Genomic DNA, 21,319 nt, shown 5'->3' with positions numbered 1-21,319 from the left:
TTGCTTATTTCAAACTTTAGTCTAGCATCTTCAAGGTATGTCATATACAATATTTTCACCTTGCCTTGTCCCTACAAGATACGCTCAACGTTTTCGACTCATTAAAATACTGTGATACTCCCAACAAATAAAGTGGTGTCTTTTATATATGCGTGCCAAGGAATACGCCCCACTTTATACAGGAGCAAACAGTCACACATTATCGCTTGTGTGAGACTGGTCTCCTGTCTGGACCATTTGCAACCCCACAGAAATAGCGGTCGCATTTCAATTTGGTTCGAAACAAAAGGCAAACCCAATTCATTGTGACATAAAAGTGTAAGAGCCCTGAGAGACCACCAATACTCTACACAGAAATGTATTCTCAACCTTTTGAAAAGGATTTGCCCATTCAAAGCCCCATAGCTCAGCTCTGACTCAGCTAAAGACAAATACTTACTCTTGTATGGTGTCAAGATTTCCTTAACAGGGTACAGCCCAACTTCTGTGCAAATCTGAAAATTGCCTCCAAGGATCTGTTAAATTGCTGTAACATGATATTTACCAAGTGAATCATGTAAAGAGTAAAGGGGAATTCCTAAATAAATGAAGGTCTTGACACACCCCACAACAGAACCATGTATAAAATATGATCATTTTCTGGTATTTTTTGAGTGCACAAATAATTGTAAATGTTTTTATTATTATTATTGAGATCTAAAAAGAGTAAAATTGTTTAATGCCGGAGACCATGTGCAGTTCTAGCTAACTAATCTGCATCATCAGCATACAGAAGTATGGGCAGCGGATGTTTAGCCACCTGAGGACCATCCTTTCGCCATTTAACTAAATTTTCCGCCATCCATTGAAATAAAGAGTAAAGCGAGATGGGGCCAGGATACAATCTTTGGCGAACCCCTTGGTCACATTTATTTAATTGACTCAATGCACTCCCCATTTGGGCTAAGATGGACATGGACCCTTGCTGTAACATCCCTGTCCATATCCTTCAACAGGATAATCAATGATGTTTCCTTCCCCAACTCTGTCAAAATAGACAAAAGATTTGATCTCCTCACTATGTCGAATGTACAGGACCAATCAATAACCAGTGCTTAATTTGAGCTGGTGGCTTTCGGGTGCAGGACACTAGCACTTAATTGTGAACACTGGCACTAATGACAGACTGTGGAAGCTGTGCATCCTGGTCTTGGGGGACCTGACGAGGCTCCTGCTTCCACAGATGCATTTATGCGCATGCACGGAGCGCATTCCAGGATCGTACGCGCCCAAAACGACCTTTGAACATTTCAAAACCTTTGCAATTAATGTGGTGTGCAGTCTACACCTTTTTTCATGACTTATGACAGTCTGCCACATGGTGGCTCAGTTTGTTTAATTTAGAGATGAGCACAACAACAGTAATTTATTAATACAGCGTGCATTAAATATTACTCATACCTGTCGCCCAAATCATTCTTATGGCTTTAGGGGCCTGGAATTGTCAGAATTGACGTACTTGTAGGAGCAGAATTGTTAGTAGTTGTGTTGGGACTGTCTCTGGCAGCACTGGCTGGGGCAATGGGTGGTGTAAGGTGCAGTGATCTCCATACGAGGGCTCTGGCTCTTATATATCCTCGGGGAGAGTAGTTGGTCTAATGGCTAGGTCAGTTGACCTCGAATCTGGGGAACCGGGTTCGAGTCTCAGCAATGATGCTGAACATCCTGTGATTCTGGGCAAATCACTTAATCTCCCCGTGCCTAAAAAAAAATGAATGAGTCCTCATGTAATGCAACTGGTGCTATGTAAAGCGCTCTGATACCCGATACTTTCGGGTCAAGTTTGCGCAGTATAAAACCCTGTAAAAAAAAATATATATATATATTATTATGGTTTTTTTTACAAATTAAGCACTGTCCATAAATGACTAAATTAGTCAATAAAATGTGCGAGGATTTTAGTTCTCTTCGAAGTGTAAAGTGCAAGAAAGAAATCTACCCAGAGTAAAGCCTACTACACAATTGAAATGAGAAGGATAATTCAACAGCACATGGGTATAGCAGCCTGTTGGCAGCTCTAACAAGATCTGGGCATCGATAGCGGTCTCAGCTGCATCAACCAGGTCTAAACACAACTTGAAAAATGTCGCCAAGTTTGAAAGTTTCAGTAAAGAGCCCCTACTGAATAGAGAATGTCTGCACTCCCAAAATGTTACAAAAAAAGCAAATCTGTGACATGGGCTGATAGCAGCAGGATGCAGGTGCATTGGGGAGCGGGGCTCATGGAACCCGCCACATCCGCAGCCTGCCAGTACACCATGATGTCTGCTGGCACTTATAAGGCGGTGACTTGACTGTACGCCAGAATGTTGCGTGAGACTCTGCGGCCGCTGGCGGCACTAAAGGCGAAATGGGAGCTGGAAGTGCAGACTGAGATCCCTGACGCTACGTGGGCGGGGCTAGTGCGGCGAGCTCGGAAAAGTACCAGGAACGCGCGCTTTCAGCTGATACATTTTTATATCCTCCACAGGGCCTACCTTACACCAAGTAACCTTGGGAAGTATTTCGGGGTGGCAGATGCGGCGTGCCCTAGATGTGGAACGGTGGGAGTGGAGCTGGGGCATATGCTGTGGGACTGCCCTCACCTGCAAGACTACTGGAGGGCGGTTGGCGAAACGCTGACCGAGGTGACGGACAGGGACTTACAGTACACCAAGGCGGTTTGTGTCCTACACTGGTTTCCTCACACACCCAAAAACAAGAATACAAGTAGATTTATCGACATGGGCCTCCTATTAGCTAAAAGGGAGGTGACGAGACTCTGGAAGTCAAAAACGGGCCCCACACACGGGAGGTGGGCCAAGGAGCTACAGAAATGGGCGGCAAGTGAAAGCACGCTTCGATATCAACTAGCGACCCGCAAGGCTGATGACAGGGCGCTGGAGGCGGCCACGGCATGGGAGGGATTGGTGCAAGCCCTGCGTAATAGTATGCTGGAGGAGGACGGGACGCCGTCCGAGCCCGAAGGGGTCCCCCGGAGCATTCCATCCACACAAACACAGTGAATAGTTATGTACTTCTGAATTGTACCCCAGACTAAATGTGAGGGCCGGGAACAGTCGCGGGCGTGGGCACGGGCGGCGGGGAGGGAGGGAGGGGGACGGGGAATGGGATGGGGGAGGGGCAGTGTCGGGGGCGGGGGACGGGGAGTAGGAAAACTCTAAAGCGGAACGTAGCCACCCTACCGTGTTAGCGGCAAAAGTAAAGTTCAAAATGCAGTTCAGTATAATGATACCCTGAACATCGCTGCCCGGCCTCCGGGATGTGGGCTCATGAGCTGTGTACGGCTATCTAAATGGCCACGGGACATATGGCATTGTTGAAAGCGATGCAGGCAAAGTAAGAATGTATGCTGCTGCTATTATTGTTCTGCAATAAAAACGGTTTTATAAAAAAAATGGGCTGATAGCAGCAGGTTTGTATGTTCCAACTTTCACTGAAGGAGGAGGGAGGGAGACAAGTTTAGCAAGTAATTAAGTGCACATGCAGGTGGTGAACGATAAATGCAAGCTAGGCCCACGCACTAAAAATAAATCTAATGTGTAATTTAGAAAGAAAAGCCAGCATTTGTGGACAACAAACAGGGTTGTTTCTAGAGTCAATTATTGGAATGCAATAAAAAGAGAAACATTGATCTAGACAGGACTCTGCCTTTTTTAACCTGTCCGGCCCACCTCCTCATCACTGCGTTTTCCACACTGATGATGTTGCACTGTGGGTATATAATGGAGACTGCAAGTTGCGGCTCATGTTTGTCTTTTTTCAAGTTGATACGAACAATGCTCTGGGTTAAGACCAGTGGTGGCCTGCACAGGAAAGAGCGGTAGGCAGGGCTTTGGCGGGGCGGGGCGGGTTGGGGGCAGTCGACAGACGATATGGTAGGTAACATTTTTTTAAAAGAACACCACTTACCATAATGTAGCGAGCGTAATCTTAGTGGTTTAATTTTTTTTTAAATTTTATTTTACCTACCCCCTCGTCTGTCGACATACCCCACCCTGTCCCGCCCCCACCACCGCACCTCCCCACCGTTCTTACCTGTGCCACTAGTTAGGACTGACTAAAAGGGGTCCCATGCGGCACAAAGACATCTTAGGACCAAAATGGGTTGTATGAGACAAGCACGCATGCCTAAACCACGCGTTCCTTAACCGCGTGGTCGGAGGGACAAATGCGTTTTAACCATGCATTCCTTTACCACGCAAGTCTTTACAATGACTTGCCTTAGGGAAAGCACTGGACTTTGGAACAGTGTAATTTACTATTCCAACTCTAGTCAATGCAACAGTAGGGAAAGCATTGGATTTTAAAGTCCAATGCCCCTTTACCAAAGACATGTCGCTGTAACGACATACGTGGTAAAAAAATGCGCGGTTAGGACTTATTCGTTGTTCAAACCACGTTGCACAGGCACCGTGTGGTTTGGCCGTCATTGCAATTGCTGGCGATCCAGAACAAATTGTGTCAGCCCCAACTGTTCAGATCAGTGATCCATTTTACCTGCTACTGGATTACATTTAAACTATGACGTGCTCAATAAGGCTTGTCAGGTTTAGGGAAGTTATTTTCACTCAGAATCCCTGCTTTTGTAGTTTATTTCTAAGGAGAATGTAAGGGATAAGGGAAAACACTATTCCATTGCTCACAATGCATGTAAATATAATTATAATCTCTAAAACAGGGCAGAAGCACATGGCTAACTCCAAAAGGAAATCTGGTAATAATTCCAGTGACGAAAGCCATATTGGGATTACTATTTTGCTATAATATACAATATGAATATTCTACAAAACAGACGCGATGGCTCATGTTTGATCACCTTATTTCCAGTATTCTACTTCGCTTATCAAGATCTGTGAAGAGCCCTAGGTTCATTGTTACACCTCAGTCCCACTAACGTGGTGGTACTGTTCACAAAGCTGATCCAAATTCGAGGGCAAGTCTAGAGCCCTTTCCTTATATATAAACCATACGGTTCAGTCTGCATAAGTTTTTTTGAAGCATTTTGGGGGAAACAGCAATTACAACGATGGCCGAACCACATGTTGTCTTTGCAACACGGTCAGAACAACAAATGTGTCTTAACCACGCATTCCTTTACCACACGTGTTGCTTCAATGACATGCCTTATGTAAAGCGGTGTTGGACTATGAAGTCGAATGCTTTCCCTACTGTTGCACGGACTGGAGTTGAAATAATAAATTATACTGTTCCAATGTCCAGCGCTTTCCCTAAGGCAAGTCGTTGTAAAGACTTGAATGGTAAAGGAATGCGTGGTTAAGACCCATTTGTTGTGTCGACCGCATTGTTAAGTAATGCATGGTTTAGGTATGAGTGGTTGTGTAATACAACCGCTAGTCACAAGTTCAAATCTCGGCAGTAGGTACCCTGGCTTGGTAATGCCATACAGTTAAGGAAGTGTTTAACCCTATTTATAGCACTACTCTGTCATTATGGAATAAAGTTAGTGTGATGAGGGTTCTACCTTCTGCCATCTCCACCCCCCCTTCAACTCAACAGAATTCTACCTGGACTTTATGCCAGCTTTGCTAGACAAAGGATTTGCACTGTAGAAGAAGAGGTGTGGTACTAAAATTGGAGATCTTTGCAATCATGGAGCAGTCAACCTCTTTGAGCAAATGATTGTTAGATATGATCTGCCTGAAGCTGGAATGTTAAGCTGTACCCAAGTAAGGCACAATTTGACTCACTCAGCTTTAAAGAAGAGTTCATCTACACCACTTACAAATTTTAAGAAATGGGTGAAGGAGAGGCTCTCTGTGTGGCGGATTTCAGGATAGTATAGTTTTGATTCAAAGTAAATTGATTCACAGAAAATGGCCCTCTAGATAGCATGAGAGTGGGATTTAGGGAGTTCCACATAGAGGAATGGGAAGCTTTGATTGCTAGGTCCCCAAAACAGCAATGAACGTTGCAGAAAGGGAATTTGGTCACAAAGTGATGCTAATTTGGCATCGCGCTGAGGCGAGGATCCATCCAATTAATGCTGGTGGGGGGTATACTTTAGCGCGCACAATGTGAAGGTGTTCATTATTATTGAAATACTTGGATGAAGGGCCGCCATCAATGATAGATAAACTGTATGACAATGCTCTCCTTTGTACTCTAGATCATCTTGCTGAAAAGTAGGGGACACAATTTGTTTCTACTATTGTACAGGAGTGGTAAATAAACTGTGTGAGCTCCTTTATCAGTAAAATAGGCAATAGCGTCATTCTGAGTGAAGGCTCAGGAACAACCACAGGCAAATGATTGCAGACAATGTCAACCCTGACTAGCACTGAAAAAGTTGAGCCTACAAATAGAAAGTACCAGGCAAGATTTTAAAAGAGGCTGTGGTCCAATTCTGGGCTTCTTGGAACCTGAATTTAGAGAAACGACCAACGCCCCCCCCCCCATCCCCGATTCCTCACAGCCATCAGAATCATTTGCTCGAACTAAACCAATTGTACCGGAACTCCCCAAGATTAGCTGAAGAATCAGTTTATGGAAGGTACCAGGTCTTAGCAGCCCAATGAGCCTGTGATGAATGTTGGCTTTCTTTCCCTTACAACCAACAGCAATGCCAAAAGGAAGTGCCACTAGGTCATGGCACGGGCACGGGGTGGTGACAGGGGGAGGATGAAGAAGGTTAGAGACGGCATAAGAAGAGGATACAGCTTTGGGACTTTTTTATACTTTGATTGCACTGCCCTAGTGGTTTTTATATGGTTGTGATAATGAAAAATGTAAAAATATATTTAAAGCTATAGCATGTACTTTGATAACTTTAAAACTTTAGCTATGGGAGGGGGGCTTAGCAGCGCTTATGATGGCTGCTAGACAGTCATCGCAGATTACTCACCGCATCTGCCTCTGTCTGAATGCTAGTGAGTTGGCGTTCACTGTGAATGTGCAGAACATGGACATGCCCCATCGGTGACCAGCAAGGCGGATGATCTGAAATCATGCGGCCAACATTGCCGGCCAGTACACACACTGTATCTCCCTGAGTGAGGCCACCGGAGGAAGACTTGAGGAACCACAATCAGTTGCAGGTTGGAACCTCAACAATTTTGGGGTTGTGAGTGTAGATGGACAATCTCCTTGACTGATAGTGCATATCGTTGGCCAGAATCAGTGACTATGGCTAGTTTGACGGGTGGCTATGTAGCAGTGTGGAAAATGGAAACTGAGGAGAGGAGAGATTTGACCTCCGAGCTCCTGGAGGTATACTTACATGTCCTGTGCGATCCTGCTAGTCAATGCTGCAAGGGTAACTAGCAGCAAATGAGCTCTAAATCCATGGCATACTCAGTGCTCAATTACAAAGCAGATGGGCTCTTCGATGGCACGAAATGTCAGAAGCAGCCTGCATGCCATGCAAGAGACACAAGGCACATTAAAAATCATTGTTACATGAGGGATGTGTCTATTTACCTATGTACTGTTGCACATTTTACTCTACCTGTACCACTCACCTTGACTAAACCCCTGCCATGTGTCTGACCACCTGCAGTGGCAGACATATGCCCAGTAGTGGGCGCCACTTCATGTGCCATGCATACTGACGCACTTCATGAAACCGCTGTTTTCCTTCAGCACTACAAATGCACGCATCAAGTCCCTGCCTCACAGTCACTGTAATTTGATGCAGCTATCCATTGTGTTTGTAGACCTGTCCTTGCCAATGTCTAAACCCTCAGGGATCTTCTTTTCATGGAGGAAGTAAATGGGAGGCAGAAATCAGACAGAAAACGTCTTGACATGCCACCCCAAATAAGAAAATGTTGTGTCAAATCCCGCCTACTGGAGCCGGTCTTTATGTTGCTTACCATGGAAGGTAGGCATAAAGAATCTCAATACCCTGAGGATCTAGAACAGTTTGTGGACTCATTGGAAGCTTCGACCATGAACACATCACAAAGCAGCTATGGCAGGGTGACAGCAGGAAAGACTCCGACAGATGCACTCCACCCATAGGAGAGCACTCATACCCAACTACAAACTCAGAGCAAGCACTTGGCAAGAATCACCAAATGCTGGACAAACACAGACAAGCCATTAATGAATCTTAAGATAGGAGCAGAGGCAGGGGCAAGCCCAGATCCCCTCTGAAGGCATCATTTTGGTACAGCGGAAGTAAATGTCTTCAAACCTGACTGCCAGGTCTACAGAACTCCCTGATGTCTCCGGTAGGCTTCTTCGACCACAAATGTGTACCACTTGTGTACCAGATGTAGGGTGTGGGGGATCTGATGAGGACACACACTACTTTGTATGTTCGGTCTACTGCGATAATTTGATATGATCATCCGCCACACAAGCATTTTTGGGACTAGTGACTCTCCTGTACCTAGAAGTAGCTTTAGGCTTTATGAATGTAGTATAATGGCACCGGATTATATAGGATTGAAACAGTGAAACTATTTGTTGTGGTGTAGTATGGACAGGTCATGGTCATGTATCTTTTATCTAGTCAATTAGGCGGCTGCAGGAAGTAGGTATGTGAGGCAACTTCCCCCTTGTCCATTGTACTTCTGTTTTGCCCTTGTTCATTTTAAATTAGTTCAGAGTGTTTTTGCGGCTAAGAGAAGAACCCCACTCCTTTTTTCAGTTGACCATGGGCTGGGATTGGCGACATTTTAAGGGTTCTCACTTTGTTGATGAGGCTGTCTCATATTTTCACCAGCATCTTCAGCAGACATTGCACTGGGGATTTACTTACCTCCCCCAATACCTGGTGGAAAGTGGGTTATCAGGGGGTTCTCACTTTAACTCCTAGACACAGGAGCAAAGAATGCTGCTACCTCCATGCAAAATACCCCAACCATTGACTGGCGCTGACTTGCCATCCTAGAATACACAACACCTTTACCTCTGGGACATCAATGTTCTCTCTTCCATACCATTAACAGCCTTTTCCACTAAGTTAAGAGGAAGAAAGCTTTATACTTTCTGGCTTTGAAGAAGTCAAACATAGCATTGCTTCAAGAGACACACGTGCTATTGAGCGAGTCAAATAACATAAAGAGAGACTGGGTGGGTAAGGCTATGCACTCTTGAAATACAGGCAGCCTGACTAGTTATGGAGCTGGACAGAGGCATATTCGAGATGAGCTGTGGTGATCCTGAATCAGGAAACTCTTCAAACCGAGGTAGTCAAGGTATGGCATGATCATCAATGAGTCTAGATTTTTGTTAAAATAAAGATACTAGACACACCACTAATTATAGGACAGATATGTGTCCCACACAGCTCCAAGGATAGCTTTCTCTCCAATCTTTCTAGGATGCTGATGGAATTCGTGGAAAATCGAGTGGTAATTAGTGGATACTAGAACATGACAATATGTCTTGTACTTGACAGGGCAGGGAGACTAGGCACAGCGAACGGACAAGACAGTATCATACTGATGAGTGTGATGTCTACTACTGCATATCAAGGCAGCAACTACACACTTATTTACTGCACGATCAGCCCTTGTCTAGAGTCAATTACTTTTTGACCTCGAGCTCAGTTCTTCCATGCATCACTGGATGTGACATCGAAGGGCAGAATATCTCATCATTCCCAATGCAATTCAGCCACTCCTTGTGGTTGGTGTTCGGGTCGGACTTGAAGGGATGCTCCAACAGGTCAATGTGTGGGCAGGTTCTTTGGCTGATAGTTGGCCTGTTTTATAGTCTGATGGGCTAACTTATATCACAGTTTGTTTCCCTGATATGACCACAAACCTTGTCCACAGCAAGCACATATGCATGCAGTCTCCCATACCTTGCAAAATAATTTTAAAACATGCCTTTACAAATTTAAAACTGCCCAATTTCCATACATGGGCCACTTTTTGTTTGGTTACCTAATTTACTAATGAGGACCACTTTTATTTTGGTGCCCATGCCAATATTCTGTCTCAATCCAACCCTGGCTGGTGTCCACCCTATAAAACTATGGAGGATGAATGTTTTTAGGAACAAATTTAGTGAGGAAAATAAGCCTCTGCAAGCAGTAGCGGCCCATGGAGGAAGTGTCGCGGGCGGTGAGGTGGGGTGGGGGAGGGGCAGGGTGGGGGGGTAGTAAACTCCGGTCACGGCCGACCGGAGTAATGTAAACAAATAAATAAATAAAATGAATTTCATTGCGCACGCTGAAACACATTTAGCGTTTCAGCTCGTGCAACAAAATTTGCTGGGTCGGGCCGCTTCTGTCTGCAAGCCTACCTATCTGACATTCTGAAGCATAATGAAGGGTCATTCCAGTCAGATCAAACGTTCTGGGCAGTTGGGAAGTCATGTATCTGGGTGCCAGGATGCTTGAGTCTGCATTAAGGAAAAGAAGGGACTCAAACAAGAGAATGGCATTGAAGGACAGTTTAAGACTTAATTACTGAATTTCACAGATGTCCTTCGCAGAATAAGTTGAGAGGACGGGTGGTAGCAGAGGTTGAGCTCAACAATTATTTCACCTTAAACACCTCTATCCAGAGTAAAATGGAGATATTATGAGCATGGGGAAATAGTGGTGAGACTGATAGTGGTACTTGCAACCCTTAGTGAAAGTGGAAACTCGCATGCCTACTTTGTAGACATAACTAGCAAACTTGCAAGGTTCTTCAAAGACGTCAACGACTTGTACCAAGCACCTAGCAATAACGTTAGACAACACTTTTCTTGCATGCTGCAAGGCTGACTCTCCTGTCAGATCTTTGAGACAAACTGGATGAGGGGGTAATGGGCGAGGAAATATGCTCAGCTATCGTAGTTATGCAGGCATGTAAAGCCACAAGGAAGAACAGGCTCTCCATCAAATTCTGCAAAATTAACAAATTGAAGGAGCCATGGTTGCTCTGCAAAGGACTGAAGGCTGGAATCCCTACACCCTGAATTTAAGGGGGATTTTCACTTATTCCAAAGTCTGGAAAAGACCATTTGATGTGTTCCAGCCAGAGACAAATATCTCTTCTTGACACAGCCTTTAAAATCCTTGCCAAAGTACTGAGTAACAGACTGAGAAAAGTGAATCCTGCTTTTGATACAAGCAAGTGGTATTGTACCAGGCTGCTCCTTACTGGCAAGTGAGGAACAATCAGGATGAAAAGGTGTTACTTTCTTTGAACAGAGAAAAGGTGTTTGACTGTGTTGAATGAAAATACCTCTTCCATACACATAGGAAAGCAGGCTTGGATGGGGGTTTGTAGACATGATCAGTTGGCCCCCATTGGATTAAGCAGGATGAATCAATGGTGGGGGTTCCCATCTTAAACATGGCATCAGATGGGGCATCAGATGGGGTTCCCTCTCACCTTTCTTCTCTTCCAGTTGGACTTGGAACCCACGGATGCGGTCATACACCAAAAACAGACTATGCAAGGTATTGGGACATCCACTGGCCAGCAGAAATGCTTTCTGTATGCCAATGATGCTCTACTCACTCATGACCAGCCAGTCGTTCATACAAGAATTATTGTGCCTGAGCTCCCAAGCCTACCTTCTCAGGGGACAGAATCAACTGGCTCTAAGGGAGTTTGTACCTATGACACATGCTGTAACAACAGTTAGCAGTCACAACGTTGGATGTGTTGCTAGCAAACCAAATTATCTGGGCATATTGTTGAATCAATCACTGAAGAGCATCGTTCAAGACAATCGGAGACGGATGATACAGAAAGTGTCCATTGATTTTGAAAGATGGCCCCAGTTACGACTTTCCTTCTGAAAAAGGGATCAAGCAGTAAAGATGAACATGGCTCCAAGACTGAACTTTGTCTTGATGCAGCTGAAAGTATCCAATAATATCCTGAAGGCACTCAACAATAATATCAAATGTTTTGTCCAGGACTAGGTGAGCCAGTGGCTTCAATACTGCATGCTTCCATCAAGGAGAAAGGCCTTTGGTTATCCTGCATGTCCTCATACTAACTGTGTCACAGTTTGGCTTGCCTTGAGACAATACTCCCTACTACTGACACACAGGCATTTGGTTGGGAATAGAAAGTAGACTTTTGAGTCTCCCGAATGCCTCAGATACCATGTACTGCTACCCCAGTGATGTGGCGGAGGTCATTAACCCCACACATCTTTGGCCTGGCACTCCCTCCGTACACAAATGGGAATTGATTGCTTCCTGCATGCTGCAGCACCCATATTCAGGAACACAAAAATCCACAGTTTCCACCGCACACTCAGTAGGCCGGCCTGGTCCTCAGTGGTCATCAAGATGTTGAAGGATGTGCATTACCAGAGCACTCTGAAAATTTAAAGATCTACAAAAGGAATATGGGCTGGAGGCCTCACTGAAACAGAAATAGAGACAACCAAGATGCTGCCTACATTCAGCCCTAGGTCTTCTTGTGTCTGAAGTATCAATATTGGACGCCCCTGTTTAAAGATATCTTGCATGCTGCTGTAAATAAATGGAAAGGGAGACATTTATGAGCAGATTTTACTCTCAGTGGGAATTAATCTCTTTTACGGGAGGATAAACATTAGGAAAATAAACATTTGATAATCACACCATTTTAAGATCAACAATGTCTTCCTGATTCATTTGAACTCTGGACCATAGTTACATGACCGAATAAGAAGTAAACTATGTAAGCCTTTAATAATTACAGCCTACCTTCGCCCTTTCAAGTTGTACAGCTGCTTGTTGCTCTTTCTCCTGGCGAATTGCTTCCCTGTCCTCTTCCAGAGAGGCATCGGAATCTGATGGTCTGCTTGTGTAGGAATCTGCTGAGCCCTGCAGAGGAATATGTTTGGAAAATGTGATTTTTGCATTTCAGACTTTACTTCATTTCTTTTTTTACATTGTGCGGCAATGCCGACCAGAAGCAGTTTCTGATTGACTGTAGCCAAATATCGAAGCAATACACAAGTAATACATTAAATTAGTGAAAAATACGCTTAGCTAAATAAAAACAAACCTAAGGAAGATGAACATAAAATAATAATGTTTTAAGTAGTGTAAAGTTTCAAAACCTTTGCTCCTCCTGCGACAGAAATTGAAAAAAAAAATGTTTTTGAAAGTTTTGATCAGTTTTATGAACTGTGTAATTAACCATGCTCAGAAATAGAAAATAGAAAGAAATAGAAATAATTAGGAAGAAGAGAAGAAAACAGATAAATGATCAGTAGGAGAAAAGGGGATGCACGAGAAAGACCACGGGAAAGAAAAGGGAAACCAGATGTATAATAAATAAAAAAAATTGGGGGATATTTATAAAGTCAAAACCTAGTGCCGCAGTACAGCAGAGGACTATAATTGGCTACAGATAATGTAGCCAACATGTGAGGACAGAGAGAAACACAGTTACATGTCTTTGTCCGTGTTTGGTAACAAAATATGGTCCAGCACTGAATACCACTCTGGTGCTAATTCTAAGCATGCAATATAAAGAACAGACAATGGGCTCTTTTCTTGACAATTCAAATAAATTCCACGTATTAGTCTAAAATTCAGAAATGTTTTTAGAAGAAATGTATTAGTCTGCAGCTGATGCTTTTTCTTGAATGTCAGTATTGCAAGCATCGACTGCACTATCAATATATTTTACGGCCTTGTTTCTACTTTTTCAGAGCCGTTTAAACAGAATGGGGCAGGTATAATGTATGCAGGGTGGGCGTTCCAACTCAAAAATGCCTCCTAGGAGTGACGCAGTGAAATCTACAAGATTTCACTGTGCACTTCTAGGACGCTACTGCGTCAAATTCTTACGCCTGCTTGAAGCAGGCGTAAGGAGTGACACAGCACAATGAGGATAGGCCTCCTCATGCATTGTTGGAGTTGCTTTGTGCTTGTGACACGACTCTAGCAATGCGTGACTTTTGCGTTAACAGATGCGTCAGAATTTCTGACGCATTCCGTCAATCCTTGTGGCATGGTGCGCCGTATTGTAAAAACGGCGCATCCAATGTAGCACAAGGGTTTCTAATGGTGGCGCAGGGAAAGTGACGCATCTTTACAGATGCGTCACTTTCTTGTAAATCTGCCCGAATGAGTTTAACTTTCTGTACAGTTACACAGTATCGTCACTAGAATCATTATCATTACAGTTTACGATCAATTTGTGCAATGCACACGACAAATGTAACATTTTGAATGTTAGTCAAGGAAAGTAGAGGTATGTCAATTGTAAGCCTATTCTTCAAAAGGTCAAAGATAGAGTATGGTTCCACTATCAGTTTAAATAAGCTATTAGATGTAGCAAAAATGGCCCAAATACAACCGTTGCCTAATTTGCATGGGTAATGAATAATAAAACACAAGTTCTGTACTTGCATTTACAGAATTTAAAAGGGCTCATCCAGTGTGGGGCTAAAATGTCGGTTCTTTTTTCACATCCCAAACAGTTGGCAGAATGTTCCTTTATTTGTTTGCTTGGGCTCTGAGACATCCTGTGACCCGCTCACCGGATTGCTCATATAAAGTCATAGCGTGGTCTTTGCAAGTCTTCTGGTCTGGTCAGCAGTAGAGTAAACTCATTCAACATACAAATCAATGTCCAGATTTATGTAGAAGTCACGTAACGCAGCGCAGCAAATAAAGGTGCGGCGTTGAATTGCATGAGGGGTAGAAAGCAGAACAGCGCCATATCTATTAAGATGTGACGCTGTGTGCTCTCTCCCTTAACTAGTGCAGTTTTGGCTGCCATGAACCAAAGCAGATACCCAAGGGTGTCTGTGTTTTGACAAGCATAGGTTTTGTATTGGAAAAGGTGTGCTGTGCAATGAAACACACATGTAAAGTGGGAAAAACAAGAAGAAATGAAAACGTTTCTCCTCGGTGCACCTGCGTTGAGAAGGTGCAGGATGTTGGTGGAAGTCCATGACTACAATTCTCTGTAGATAGGGATTTGCATCAAAACCCATGGGTGGTTGAATGGGAACGCCCATGCACGACCCAAGGAACGCCACCTTGACGCAAAAAGCGGAAGGCAATGCAGATGTGTATACATTTGGGTTACAATCCAACGCCAATGTCGATTTTCATTGGATTGTAAATCCCACCTGAACACTTTGTCTGGTTTGCTTTAGAAAAGTAACGAAAATCTGACGCAAAACATTTGCAAATCTGGGCCCCTAGTTCAAACAAACAGCAGTAGTGCAAACTTGTCTAACATACAGAGCAAGTACAGTACAAGCAGTAGGAGTGTAAACGTTTCTTTTACATGTGATTGACGGAAAATGTCACAGAAGTGCAGTCTTGCCTCATAACCTCAAACAGAGTGCAGACAGCATCCATGCAAACTACCCTGACACACAAATTGGTACAGCACAGGCAGCAGTGGAAACCATCCTCACATACAGAAGAGGTAGAGCACAGTAAACAGTAGTGCAAGTTTCATTCCCAGACGCCCAACAAGACATGCATAAGTCTGGAGCGTAGCTATCATTGGTGCAGCAGGTGGAGTGCACCTGGGCCCAGAGTCCTGAGGGGCCCACTGAGCCATGATAGTTGCTGTACTTTACTACCCCCAACAATAGTGAAATGGGCCATTTTCTTTGCTTGCACCAGGGCCCGTGAATTCACTGCTATGGTACTGGCACGAGTAGTGCATCTTTCCTTCCTACACAGAGAACAAATACAGAACACCAGGCAGCAGTGCCAGCTTTCTTTTTACACAGAGGCAAGGTACAACACAGTCGGCAGCAGTGCAAGCTTCCTTATTACACAGAGGCAAGGTACAACACAGTTGGCAGTGCAAGCTTCCTTTTTACACAGAGGCAAGGTACAACACAGTTGGCAGCAGTGCAAGCTTCCTTTTTACACAGAGGCAAGGTACAACACAGTCGGCAGCAGTGCAAGCTTCCTTATTACACAGAGGCAAGGTACAACACAGTTAGCAGTGCAAGCTTCCTTTTTACACAGAGGCAAGGTACAACACAGTTAGCAGTGGTGCAAATTTCCCTCATACATAGAACAGTTACAGAGGTGGTGGAGTGATGGTTCATATCTACTTCAAAGAAACAGACCATGCAGAACATGGCCAGCAGGGGTGAAGGCTATTGAAATCCAAGGCCATGCATGGCACCTGTAAAAACAGAGAGTAGAGTTGGAGCACTGTCAACCCGACATGGAATACTCTCTTCCCCAGACCTATTAGCCTTACAGAAGGAAGAGAAGAGAGCCTCATTGGTAGTGTCTGCACTCACCTCCACCTTAATGCAGCAGCAGTTACTTCTACTTACATTATGACCCCGTCCACCAAACAAATGGAAGCATGCAAGCCTTGATCACAGAACAAGCACAATGGCACCAGGCATGTAAGAAGTTCTTGAGCGCCTTGAGACCCTCACGGGTAAGTAGTGCGCTTTACAAATGCCATGATTGATTGATTGCAGGTAGGTCTGGGTAAAAAAAGTCACCCTGGACCCACATGTCACAAACATCTATTTTTAAGTTAAAAAAAAATTTCCTCAGGGAATAGAAAACATGGTAGCATCAACACCTGCTTCCATTTAGTGCTTTTAGACACTTTAGCTGCCAAGAATAAAGAGGGGAGGCGAGCTCTATAATCTATAAATAGATTTAACAGGGAATTTGCTGGAATTTAGCAGGGTGAAAAGGCAGATTATTTACCAGGAAATGTCTATTTTGGAATGATAATCGGCAAAATCCTTATTATAATGCAAAAAGTCAGAATAGGCAATAATTATCCCATCCGCTACATTTCGAACATCTCAATGTTGCTTTTTATCAAATGTGATAATTATGATATTTGACAGGTGCTTGTCGTAATCAGGCCCCTAAAGGGTTCTTAAGTAATGTGGTAAGTGCATTCATGAAATTTTCAACGGATACCTTACTCAACCACACAGTATCCTATGACGATAGTAGGGGTCTAGGTACATAGAGCGTGTTTTGATCCACGTGTGTGATGTGCGTGTTTGTGCCTTAATTGTCTCAGATTGAAAAAGAAGATCATTAGATCTTCATCAGAACCCTATGAGATGACTCTTTAAAAGATACCGTAATAAAGCAATTTAACCCTGACTAATCCTACGCAAACTATTCTTAATGTGTGATATGAAAACAGCAGATACTGCAATCTCTGTATAAAAACATGATTATAATTGATTTATAATAGGCGACTTGTGATGCACCCAGTCGCCTGTAAAAAAGGAATTACGTATCAGCTCAACTGTAATAACTTATTACAGTCGAGTTCTGATGTCACAATGCCTGTTTAAAAAACAAAAATGAAACATTGCTTTTCTTTCTTCTACTCTGTTGTCCTAACTGTATAGTGACAAGTAGAAAGGGGATATTTATGAGAACATTTTTATTTTTTGCATATTTTAGGTAATTATGGAAAAGTTAGAATGTTTCTGCATGTTTCTACACATTCTCAGCAATTGCACCTTCTTTTAAAAAATGACTTGTATTAAACTGATTCTAATATCTTTTTTCTAACAAATATCTAACAGCTTTTTTGGTGTTTTTAATTTTGCACAAGACATTCTATTTTTATTATTCATGTTTGCAAACATGCTCTTTCGTTCATATGAAAGAGCTAGGCACCAAGGATTTAAGAGTTTTTTTGGGAAAGGTGATGATGCGACCTTGTATTATAAGGAATGAAATACCTCCTGTGATACCTGATAAGGATATTACAAGTCTCCTCGGAGTTCGATACCTTATAAGGGAACTCTGCCGTGGAGCTCTTTCTTCTATATGGTCATGTAACTCCGCAGTGACTTGCAATACCCTTATAATGTACTGCGGGAAGCCCTTTATCCCATATATTATGATTTATCAGTCAGCAAAAGTGTTTTTTTGGAATGTGCGATGCCTTTAGTGGGGTATCTTGTCAACTTCCCCATTTTGAAACTTGTTACAGCATCACTGCCCTTCAGACTGTCCGGGACAGGATTAAAAATAAGCTCAAAAAGATTTGAATTGTATGTACACACGCTATCTGAAAACAGTCCTGCTCTCCGTCATCCCACCCCTTCTGCTGCCCCTCTTCTCCTGTGGAGATGCCTGAGATCCCCAGTCTCCCTGCTCAGTGCTGTTGGCTGCATAGGCAAAGTGTTGCTGGGATAGGTGTGGGACAGACGCAGAGCACAGAGATGGCAACCCTGCTCTGAAGAGAGCGTGGCAGCCTACAGGTTGTGAGTGAGCGTGAGATGCCTGGAGTGATATGAGAAATAGAACCTGTGAGAGGAGCAGGGGACATTCTTCTACTCCACAATCATGGTTCTGCTGAAGATGTCCACTCTGCTGAGCCGCTCCTGCAGGCTGTGCTTGCAACTGCACATTGGAGAATAAGGCTGAACTCCAGTGCTGCAGCAGTTTATGTTATTTGTTGCTCAGCAGAAGAGACAACATCCTCTGCCCAACAGAGAAAAGTGCCAGCTGAAAAACCTGGAAGGCTTGCACAATGTATCCTATGCAGCACTTAAACATAAACATGCTTGGAAACATTGTAGAGCCCTTCATGGAGCCCCATCCACTGAATACTTTGTCTGACCGTGAAGGATACAGGTAACCATAAAACCTCCATGGAAGCATGGAAGCAAACTGTCCCCAACACTATTGAATATTGCAACTTATTAACCAGTACCTGAGTAGCTGCTTGTCTTTATCCATCATGTTTAGTGTATTGCCTGTGATCATGTTAAACAAAGTATTATGATTCCTAACCGATAGACATGGATTTTGTATTGTTTAGTTGAGCGTTCTTGGTCAGATTGTGTAAATAGATTATCACATTTTGGTCTAAATTTCTAGTTGAAGGTTGACAATTCTGAGTTTTTTCTGCGGCTACTGATATCTATAATTTTGGAACTTTTAGGAATGGAAGATGCACTTCTTTTTAAGAGTAGGGGAGATATTGCTTTCTAAGAGCATGGACCTGCCTCCTGCTGAGAGCTGCCACACATCACTGTTGCTGAAATACCCGCACTGACTGCGGTGCCTCAGAAGCATCTGATTTGTCTAGGAAATTACTTGGACATTTGTAAGCGAGCAAGGATCCCTGCTGCTCTTTGAGCTCTGATTACTTATGTAGCATAATTGTACCTTGTGTTTGCTTGCTAGGCTCTATTTGATCAAGTAAGGCATTGCCTCTGAGTTTTACAGCAATGCGGGTGCATGAACCACTTCTTCTTCTGGTTATATTGCATCGCAGTTCATGTACAACCTTTGTTCTAGGAATTCTACGTTTCTTTTTGGGTTTTGACTGGGCTGAGTTCAGCATCAGTCTTTCTGAAACTTTTCTGGCCTGCTTCCAAAATTCCTGGCAATTTTTGTAAGAATGTGGCTTTTGGCCTAATTTGGCATTTTCATTTTAGACTTACTTTTGAAACAAACCAGCTCCTTTTGAACTGCTTGCATGGAACTATGTCTCTTACAATTACCTACAAGATGACTTGGCTCTCTTTGGGGGAGCGCAAATGCATGAAGATGCGCCCTAGCTTTATTCCATACTTTCAACATAAGGGGCAGTTGGTCCTATAGCAGCACCAGATTACTTTTGATGTATAAATCTTAACTCATAAGAGATTTTTTGCAGGAGCAGATAGCTACATCTTGCTACTTTTCATTACTGCTTCTTGCAAACAACTTTCCAACCAGTCGTCTCTCTTTCTACCAAACGTTTATCCATCAGTTCAAGCGCAAATGTTGAATGCAGCGTGAAGATAAGGAGTTTAGCTTTGAACCAGGTAAAAGGCAACACGTTTTTGTTCCAAGGATCATTCGTCCAGAACATCTACCATAAGCGAGAGGAGTCGTAAACTGAGAGCATCTCGTATTCCATACTGGTATCGAAAAAACTGACGAATCAGAATATTCAAAATTCCAAACCATTCAAGTACAGCCGCTGGATAATTCCAGATATACAACTGGGTTATAAATATTTATTGCCCTTCGAATCAACTATGCAAACAAGCACTGGCAACGCCAATACATCTGGCTTTAATGCTCCAACACAGACATTCATAATTGGTGTATCCCTCTGTTGCTTTAGACATATGCAAATTTACCTTTGTGAATCAGGTGTGATGAGTTTCTCTTTGATGGTAAATCTTACTCAAGTATGCCCTTCAATACACTCATGTTCCAACAAAACGAATTTCCGCCTGTGCAATGGTAAAATGTATTTTGAAGTGGATTAGATTTCGAGCAGCAACGGGCTATCACAGAAGCGTAATTCCCTTGATAAAGAGTTGCATAGCTAACTCTCAACATCCTGTGAGGCTCTTAGACCCTAATGGGTGCATATTACCAATGCATGGTATTCACCAAATACAACAATGAGCACCTTGCTTGGCTGCCCTGCCTAGCTTGATGTGATATTACCAATTGACGAGAGTCCAGCTCAAACTTGCATCCATTCATTTATTCGTTCAGAGCAGAAACAAATCTTAGCGTTTTGCTGCAGCAAATATAGTTACAGTCATAAAGCGCTCCAGGGGGAAACAACCTTTACAACGCAGTCATTACAACGAGCTACCTTTACAACGCAGTCATTACAACGCAACATCCTTTACATCGCATGCCATTACAATGCAGCCATTACATTGCATGTCACTACAACGCATGTCATTACAATGCATACCATTACAACGCATTATAAGGTAAGTAATGGGGAATAGTAATTTTTACCCCTACACTATCCAACACTTACCCTACTGTTGCACTCACTGGAGTCGGAATAGTAATTTTTACCCCTACACTATCCAACACTTACCCTACTGTGGCCCTAAAAGTAATATGCGCTGTAAAGGTATGCGTTGTAATGGTATGCGTTGTAATGGAATGCGTTGTAAATGTAGTTTCTAAAAATGCGTTGTGATGACATGCGTTGTAAAAACATGCGTTGTAAAGGATGTTGCAATGTAAAAACTGTGTTGTAAAGGCATACGTAGTAAATGTTTGCATTGTAACGTCATACATTCTCCTCCAGGTGAGGCTCACAAAGCTGCAAAATTCCTGAAAGTCATGCTTGCTGATACACTAAGACGCTCGCAGCTACAGTGCAGGTGTATTGTTCTCCGTCCTAATACTTCGTCAAATGACAATGAGTGACTTGATTATGCAAACTAAATGCAATGCGAAAAATGGCACATTTCGCAAAAGCACGAATTTTCATGTGAAGAGATTAGAGGTGGAAAATGTCAGTTTCAAACATGTTCCATTTTCATCTCCGTTTGCAAAGCCTGATGTTTCCGATGCATTCTATGAATGTCACCCTCGGTGCTCAACTACTGAGCAGGCCCCTAATCAATGGATCCCCGCCCCCGTCCTAGTCATGATGCTGACGCATAATGGGGT

General features: G+C 43.3%; 1 protein-coding gene across 2 annotated transcripts in view; it reads right to left on the bottom strand.

The window, feature by feature from the left end:
- CACNB4 (calcium voltage-gated channel auxiliary subunit beta 4) overlaps positions 1 to 21,319 on the bottom strand; it is a 910,181-nt gene that overhangs the window by 403,516 nt on the left and 485,346 nt on the right. For both annotated transcript variants that reach the window (XM_085645539.1, XM_085645540.1), the window contains one exon: positions 12,659 to 12,778. In XM_085645539.1, the coding sequence (XP_085501665.1) occupies positions 12,659 to 12,778 (120 nt within the window). The remainder of the gene's footprint in view (positions 1 to 12,658; positions 12,779 to 21,319) is intronic.

The sequence above is a fragment of the Triturus cristatus genome, chromosome 3_1 (assembly GCF_964204655.1).
Source record: "Triturus cristatus chromosome 3_1, aTriCri1.1, whole genome shotgun sequence".
Classification (NCBI taxonomy): Eukaryota; Metazoa; Chordata; class Amphibia; order Caudata; family Salamandridae; genus Triturus; species Triturus cristatus.
Note: the sequence above shows the minus strand (reverse complement) of the source record. Positions and strands in the feature narration are given on the sequence as shown.